An 8,850-nucleotide genomic window follows, 5' to 3' on the forward strand; every position below is an offset into this window, starting at 1 on the left:
TGCGTTTGCTCGATCCTTCTTCGCCGGCAGCGATCACCATCGCCGATGTCTCTAGGACATCAGCTCTCTAGTTTGATCGTCTTTTGTGACCAACAATTGCACCTTCAAGGCCATATCCACCACCACACGTAAGTCCTGTGTTCTGCCTTGCTTCTTGGCCGAGGACTATGAAGTACCTTAAGCTCGTTCATTACTCCCTCGCTGACTTTGATCTCCATCGTCCACACTTCCAGGAGCTTCTTTTTCCAACTTGATTGTTAACCGTAACATCCGTCCATCTGTATTGGGGGCCAAATCGAAAAGGTTTGGATTTGGTGTTTTGGTTGATTTAGGGTTTTCGATTTGGGAATTTCCTTGCAAATTGCAATTTGGAGTTTATTTTTTGGGACAGAACACATAGATGACGATTTGGGCTTTACATGCTGAATGGGCACGCTACCGAGTCACGTCGAATGGAGAAATTAATTAAAAAATGACCATGTCATATTTCCGATGACGATGTGTCACGCCTCATACCCCACAAAGCGCGATCATCTCACCGAAGGTCGTAATGGTGCGATGTCCCCAGGTTACGTCACCGACCCAGCATCCAACGCACAGAGACCAATGCACATGCGGAAGCAACGTATATATATATATTATATATACACCCGTACAATAAACAAGATAACCAAGGATAGCACAGCACTGGAATTTAGCAGGAGTAAAAACATTTTACATTACAGCAGAAATTTATACAATATCCATTACAAGAAAAGCAACTACAAGACAAACTGAGCAACAGCCATTGAACAAAAAGGATGGTGGCCCGGGATACTAAACTAAGGCGGGGCTTGGTCAAAAAGGGTGCGACATGCATAGACATAGTCTTCTCGATGAACTGGGGAATCCCAAAATGGATTGGCGCCTCTGCCATCCTCACTACCGGGGATCTGAAAAGTCGGTTTCCAACAACCGTGAGACGAATCTCAGCAAGTAAATAACCCATAAACCTAAACTAGGCTAACATGCACCTCCTGACAGGCGAATGAAACACGCATAATAGTACAGCATAAACATCACAATAATTGACCTAGGCTCGTGGCCCAGATCATTCATACTACGACCCTGCAGGTTAGACATTTTCTAACAATATTCACGTGCAATTCACCGAATATGCACACGGCTAACATACTCGGCACACAATTGCTATTTTCATGAATAAAATAATTATTTCGACCCGAAGGCCAACAGGTATATCGACCCGAAAGCCACGACCGAAGGTCAACAAATATATCGACCCGAAGGCCACGACCCGAAGGCCAACAAATATATCGACCCGAAGGACACGACCCGAAGGCCAACAAATATTCACATCAGGTACGTGCACTTTCGCACTCACAATTCCAGCCATATCAAAGCACATTATGCGAAATCGCATATAATAGCATTCAAGTCAATTATAAACATACAATTCACTAACGCCAATATGTGCCCAAGTATAATTCGTCATAACTCGACCAATTCAATACATTGTCGGCACGCCCAATTCATTCCGTTTTAGCCCATTGAAACTCGGCATTCAATGCATGGTTTAAACCCGAGACCAATTTATATAATTCAAGTCCGTCATTAACCAATCAATTTCGGCTATTATACCAACAACAGGGACTCACACAATTTAACCCAAACAAGTCCCATTTAGCCATTGGATCACCCAAATTAAGCAACCACAACAAAAATCCAATTAATCCCAACTTAAACAATTTTAATCCAAATTCGGTTCTGGTGTGAATAGTACCAGAACAGCCCACATTTGGGCATTAAATCACATCTAAATCATCATGCTAGGCTCCAATTAAACCCCACAATTATCCAATACACATTCATCTATGGATAGACCATAATCGCGTCTAATTAAACCCTAATTCACCCATTTAAAGTGCAAATTAAACTAATTTGGATTTAGGGATTTAATAATCGCCTAAACCGATTCGAGTCGACGGGAACGAGCGGCCAATCGCCGGTGGACAGCAAGATCGGCGGCGGCGTTCCGACGGCGACAACTCACGGCGGCGTACGGATAGCGCGTACGGATGGCAACGTACGAACGGCGTACGGACGGAGACATACGAACGGCTAAGGCGTCACGGCGGCAGCAGCTCGGCTGGACGGTGCTTCGGCGATGGCTGGTCGGTCTTCACGGCGGCGATGGGAGGAAACGGTGATGAAGAAAATGAAAGGAAGAAAGGAGAAGGAGGAGGAAATGGCGTGGAAGGAATGAACGGGGGAGGAGAATGGCCGGAGGAGAGAGAGAAAGGGGTCAAAGTTGGGTCAAATATCCCTTAGTGGATTACACATGTCATCATCCTAGCCCCCTTGACCATTTTACCCTTGATCCAATGGCATTAATTCATCTCAATCCAATAATTTAGGGGCATAATGGTAATTCAATAAATCTTAACAATTATCCTCTTAATAAATCCTCAATTATTGCCTAAAAATTGATCCAAAATTCGGAATGGGGAAATTAGGGCACACGGGCATTTTTGTAATTTTCCGGTCCCGGGTCGAAATTCCATTTTTCGACCGTACACACTCCAAATATGCGTGGCCACCCTAAAATGGCATCGGCCTTGAAAAATAACCTCATACGGCCTTGAAAATCGACGTCGGAGTCCAGAAGGGCAAAATCGTAATTTTTCCGATTTCGGCCGAAATTCCGATTTTCGACTGTACTAGCCCCAAATGTATGTGGCCACACCAAAACGACATCGGCCATGAAAAATAGTCGCGTACGACTTCAAAAACCAACGTCAGGGTCTGGAGGGGTAAAATCGTAATTTTTCACTTCCGGGCCGAAATTCCATTTTTCGACCATACCCACTCTAAACATGCGTGGCCACTCTAAAATTACATTGGCCTTGCAAAATAGTCATAAACGTCCATGAAATTTTGACATCGAAGTTCGGGTCCAATTTTGTGATCAAATTCGCTCATTTTAAAATTTTAGGGCCTCTCACTAACGGGCGACTGTTTAGGAGTTACGCGTATCGACCTAGGGTTGTCCGAGTCGTGATAACCTCAATTTTCGGCAGGACGCGAGGAGTTATCACTAGTGCCGGAGGTCGCGATCGTTCGGATTAAATTCGGGATTCGTTCGCCACGTGTACTCTCGGTCGTGCGGAATCACCCGCGATCCGATCGTACGTCGTTGGCTAAATCGAATCCGTCACTTTCCTAAGATCTGCCCACATTGGCCCAAAATATTTCCTCGGCGATTCTCGGAATCAGTGCCCAATTCGCGATTGGATCCCCGGTCCACGTACCGTTTTTCCTATTTAGCCATTCCCATTGGGTTAGTATCCCATGAGTGATCAGCTCTGGGCAAGACTTACTAAAATTAAACGAGAATTAATATACACTTTATTGGTCCCGGAAACAAGTCGAAATTCGGGATGTTACAACTTTTCCCCCCTTACAAAAATTTCGTCCTCGAAATTTGTAATCTAAACTTACTTTTCAAACAAGTGGGGGTGTTGACGTCGCATGGCCTCTTCACTTTCCCACGTGGCCCCTTCCGTTCCATGGTGTTCCCACACGACTTTGACCATCGGGATCGTCTTGTTCCTCAGTACGCGTTCCTTTCTGTCTTCGATCCGTACTGGTCTTTCCACGTATGACACTCTGTCATCCACGTCTATCTCTTCGTACCTTAGAACGTGGGTCGGGTCTGGCTCATACCTTCTCAACATCGACACGTGAAAAACGTTGTGTACTTGGGATAGGTTAGGTGGCAAGGCAAGTATGTACGCCATGTCGCCAATCTTTTCTAGAATTTCAAACGGTCCAATAAACCTTGGACTCAGCTTTCCTTTCTTACCGAATCGGGATAACCCTTTCATTGGTGACACCTTAAGGAATACGTGATCTCCGACTTGGAATTCCAAAGGTCGTCGTCTCCGATCGGCGTAGCTTTTCTGGCGACTTTGGGCTGTCTTCAGCCTTTCCCGAATGATTTCGACAGCTTCCACTGTCTGCTGTACCAACTCTGGGCCAGTAATAGTTCGCTCACCAACCTCGTCCCAACACACGGGAGTCCTGCATGCCCTACCATACAAGGCTTCAAATGGGGCCATCTGGATACTCTGCTGGTAGCTGTTGTTATACGCAAACTCTAGCAAATGTAGTTGTTCTTCCCATTTACCTTGAAAGTCCAACACACAGGCTCTCAACATATCCTCAAGTGTCTGTATTGTCCTTTTCGATTGACCATCTATTTGCGGATGGTAGGCCGTACTGAATTGTACTTTCGTTCCCAAGGCTGTCTGCAAACTCCTCCAAAATTTGCTGTAAACCTCGGGTCACGATCCGAAGTGATCGTTACCGGTACTCCATGCAGACGAACGATCTGCCGCACATATAGTTCGTCGTACCTTTCCAACTCGAAGTTTTTTCGCACTGCCAGGAAGTGCGCTGACTTAGTAAGTCGATCCACTATCACCCATATGGAATCGTGTCCTCTCTAGTTTCTCGGTAGCCCCGTCACGAGATCCATGGTGATGTGTTCCCACTTCCATTCTGGGATTTCTAACGGTCACAGCAGTCCTCTAGGCTTGCAGTGTTGTGCCTTCACTTGTTGGCACATCAAACACTTGGCCACATGTTTGGCCACGTCTTTCTTCATTCCATTCCACCAATAATGCTGCCGCAGGTTCTGGTACATTTTCGTGCTGCCAGGGTGGATACTGTAATTGCTGCGGTGAGCTTCTCTTAGAATTTCCTCCTTAAGCTCGGTATCATCGGGCACACACCAACGCCCTCAAAATTTCAAAATCCCATCATCAGACACTTGAAAATCTGACTTCCTCGTAGCGGCATCCATTTCCACAATCCTTTGAATTTCCTGATCCGTGGACTGTAGGCCCTTAATCTTGGTCTGAATCTCCGGCTCGATTCTCAGTGTAGCCAACAGGTTCGACACATGGCTCAACTCAAATTTAAACTCTGAATCTCTGAGCCTTTCTAGTAAACTCCATTCTTTGATCATCATGTGCGCCATACTCGACTTGCGACTTAGCGCATCCGTTACTCGATTCGCTTTCCCAGGGTGGTACATGATGTCACAGTCATAGTCTTTCAGAAGTTCCATCCACCTGCGCTGTTTCATATTCAACTCCTTCTGCGAGAATAAGTACTTGAGGCTCTGGTGATCCGTGTAAATCTGGAACTTTTCCCCGCACAAATAGTACCTCCAAATCTTGAGTGCGAAAACAATAGCAGCCAGCTTCAAATCGTGCGTCGGGTACTTCATCTCATGTGGCCTCAATTGGCGCGACGCATACGCGACTACTTTTCCGTATTGCATTAACACACAACCAAGTCCCCTTAATGAAACATCACTATAAACCTCGAATCCTCCTGGCCCGGATGGAATAGTCAATACCGGGGCAGTTGTAAGCCTATGCTTCAATTCCTGAAAACTTTTCTCGCACTTATCATCCCATTCAAACTTAGATTCCTTCTTAAGCAATCGCGTCAACGGCATGGCTATCGATGAGAACCCTTCTACAAAACGCCGATAATAACCGGCTAATCCTAAGAAACTTCGAATTTCTGTCACTGAGGTCGGTCTTGGTCACTTCATTACTACCTCAATCTTAGTTGGGTCTACAGAAATTCCATCTCCCGAAACTATGTGTCCAAGAAATGCCACTCTACTTAGCCAAAATTCGCACTTACTGAACTTAGCGAAGAGTGCGTGTTCTCTCAAAGTCCGTAGTACCTCAGCCAAATGCACTTCGTGTTCCTCCGGGCTCTTCGAATACACCAGTATATCGTCAATGAATACTATGACGAACATGTCTAAGAACTCCTTGAACACCCTGTTCATTAGATCCATGAAAGCTGCAGGAGCATTGGTCAATCCGAAGGGCATCACCGTAAACTCGTAGTGCCCATACCGCGTCCTAAAAGCGGTCATAGGAATGTCCTCCTTTCGGATTCTCAGCTGATGGTATCCAGTCCGCAAATCAATCTTAGAAAACATGGATGCTCCTTGCAACTGATCAAATAGGTCATCGATCCTCAGCAGTGGATACTTATTCTTGATCGTCACTTGATTCAACTGCCGGTAATCAATGCACAATCTCAATGTCCCGTCCTTTTTCCTTACAAACAGGACCGGTGCTCCCCATGGAGACACACTAGGACGAATGAATCCTTTGTCCAACAATTCCTGTATCTGGACCTTCAACTCTTTCAGATCTAATAAGGACATCCGATAGGGAGCCTTAGAGATTGGCTCGGTACCTGGGGCCAACTCTATTACAAATTCCACTTCCCGCTCTGGCGGTAAACCCGGCAATTCCTGAGGAAAGACCTCGGGGAAATTGCAAACTACGGGTATTTCTTCCAAATTAGGTTCCGCCACTGTCGGATCCATTACATTCACCAGATATCCCTCGCAACCTTCATCGAGCAACTTAGTCACCTCAAGCGAGGAAATCCAAGGAATCGAGGTTCCTCCTCGGTTTCCCTGGAATTCAAACCTAGGATGTCCAATCGGGTTAAACTGGATCATCCTACTGCCGCAATCCATAACGGCTTTCTGTTTCATCAACCAATCCATGCCGATGATCACATCGAAATCATACATGGCCAATATAGCTAAATCAATTCTATCTTCTCTATCCCCAATCACAATTTTACAGCCAAGACACCCCATCGATACTAACACCCTATCATGCAGTGGGGTCGACACACAGAGCATATTTTCAAGCAATACTGGTTCAATACCAACCAACCTAACAAACTGCTCTGAAATAAATGAATGGGTCGCCTCGGGATCAAATAAAGCATATACAGCATGATCACAGAGAGAAGTGGTACCTGTGACCACGCCCGGCGCATCCTCAGCATCCTTACGTGCCATTGCATAGACCCTGCCTTGTGCGGGAGGTCTTCCTTGAATAGCCGGTGAGGGATTCCCGGCTTGATTCCCAACTCTGGGTGGTTGTTGCATCGGGGGTCCTGAAGGGCGCTGTTGGGGACAACTCTTAATTTGGTGTTCCAAACTCCCATATTGAAAGCCAGCCCCAAATCCGTTCGGTTGATGGTTAGGCTTCCCGATGTTCCTCCTAGGCGGTGGGACAAATCGCCTATTACCCGTCATCGGTTTCTTGCCAAAGCGGCGATTGTCCCTGTTCTGAGCAAACCGCGACCCAGATGCGACTGCTCTTTCCATCTGATCTCGTTCCATTATTTGGGTTCGCTCATACAATTCTCTGTAATCTCGAATGTTCAATAGGAGCATCTGAGTACGAAGATCTGGTTTCAAACCATCCCGAAATCTTCGAGCCTTGTCCAGTGGATTTTCCACCATTCTCGGAGCAAACCTCGATAGTCTCGCAAACTCTGCCTCATACTGGACTATCGTCATTGATCCTTGACGAAGTCTCATGAACTCTGCCATTTTCTTCTCCTGGGCACTCTCCGAAAAGTATTGCCCGTAAAAGCTCTCAACAAATGCAGTCCAGGTCTGGTCTACACCCTCGGGAAACACCCTATCTTTGATGGCTTTCCACCAGTCATTTGCATTATCCTGCAATTGGTATGTTGCCAGAGTAATCTTCTCGGTTTCAGTGCACCCCAGTAAATCAAACGCCTTTTCTAACTCTTCCACCCAACGTGGGGCGGTTTCGGGGTCACCTCGACCCGTAAACTTGGGCGGTTTCAACTTAAGAAATTGCTCTACCAGCTGGTGCATCTGCCGATTTGCCACCACTGGTTGAGCTTGTTCTTGCTGGGCTTGATTCCCATTAATAGCAGCAGTTGCTGCAGCCACAGCAGCCTCGGCAATCGTAGCGGCCCTTTCCTGAGCCTGCCTACCCATAAAATTTCCCATCTCGTGTAGGGTCTGAATAACGTCCTCTAGTCTGCGGTCTCGGGCCTCTTGGCCTCCTGAACTCGACTGACCCTAGGGTTCCTTTCCCCTTCTCCTACTCATCTTTCCAATCCCCGATACTCAACTACCTGCTGTAATTCCGTTCAGGAATTAGAGACCTAAACCAACTAAACCGGTCTAAGTCCTGGCAGGTATCTAACACAATAACAACCAAGCACTCAGCATGCGGCCTAGCTCAACAGCACATGATTCCACCCAAGGGATTTCGTACACTCACCTCGGGTCCCGCCGCACCTACATCATATGGGTCAATTCCAACCAAACAATGCAAACACAAACAGTCAGGAGGTACACTTAGCACATGAGGTCACCCTACTGGCTACCCAAGGTCTCATCGCTCCTTATCACTCCAGGTTTCGACCTAATTGGACCGAGCTGACCTTGCTCTGATACCAATTCAAACGGGGATGTCACGCCCCGTACCCCACGAAGCACGATCATCTCACCTAAGGTCGTAATGGTGCGACGTCCCTAGGTTACGTCACCGACCCAGCATCCAACGCACAGAGACCAATGCACATGCGGAAGCAACGTATATATATATTATATATACACCCGTACAATAAACAAGACAACCAAGGATAGCAAAGCACTGGAATTTAGCAGGAGTAAAAACATTTTACATTACTGCAGAAATTTATACAATATCCATTACAAGAAAAGCAACTACAAGACAAACTGAGCAACAGCCATTGAATAAAAAGGATGGTGGCCCGGGGATACTAAACTAAGGCGGGGCTTGGTAAAAAAGGGTGCGACATGCATAGACATAGTCTTCTCGATGAACTGGGGAATCCCAAAACGGATTGGCGCCTCTGCCATCCTCACTACCGGGGATCTGAAAAGTCGGTTTCCAACAACCGTGAGACGAATCTCAGCAAGTAAATAACCCCTAAACCTAAACT

General features: G+C 46.4%; 1 protein-coding gene across 1 annotated transcript; it reads right to left on the bottom strand.

Annotated features, from left to right (window-relative positions):
* Positions 1-4,801: 4,801 nt before the first annotated feature.
* Positions 4,802-7,885, bottom strand: LOC115685727 (uncharacterized). Its single transcript, XM_056305004.1, has 4 exons — positions 6,871-7,885; positions 6,531-6,765; positions 5,765-5,864; positions 4,802-5,161 (listed from the first exon to the last, which is right to left on the bottom strand). The coding sequence occupies exons 1-4, from the start codon at positions 7,883-7,885 to the stop codon at positions 4,802-4,804; spliced, it is 1,710 nt and encodes a 569-aa protein (XP_056160979.1).
* Positions 7,886-8,850: the final 965 nt, after the last annotated feature.

This window comes from Syzygium oleosum, unplaced genomic scaffold (assembly GCF_021117445.2).
Source record: "Syzygium oleosum isolate NSW1041296 unplaced genomic scaffold, Sole_v2.1 Sole_v2.34, whole genome shotgun sequence".
NCBI lineage: Eukaryota > Viridiplantae > Streptophyta > Magnoliopsida > Myrtales > Myrtaceae > Syzygium > Syzygium oleosum.

What these genes read in the sequence shown, in the direction of transcription:
- LOC115685727 (XM_056305004.1), bottom strand. Translation starts at nt 7,885, where the DNA reads ATGGGAAATTTTATGGGTAGGCAGGCTCAGGAAAGGGCCGCTACGATT. An exon ending in TGCGCCGGGCGTGGTCACAG is followed by an intron (nt 6,766 to 6,870) that starts GTACCACTTCTC and finishes GTATTGAACCAG; the next exon opens with TATTGCTTGAAAATATGCTC. An exon ending in AACCCGATTGGACATCCTAG is followed by an intron (nt 5,865 to 6,530) that starts GTTTGAATTCCA and finishes TCTAATGAACAG; the next exon opens with GGTGTTCAAGGAGTTCTTAG.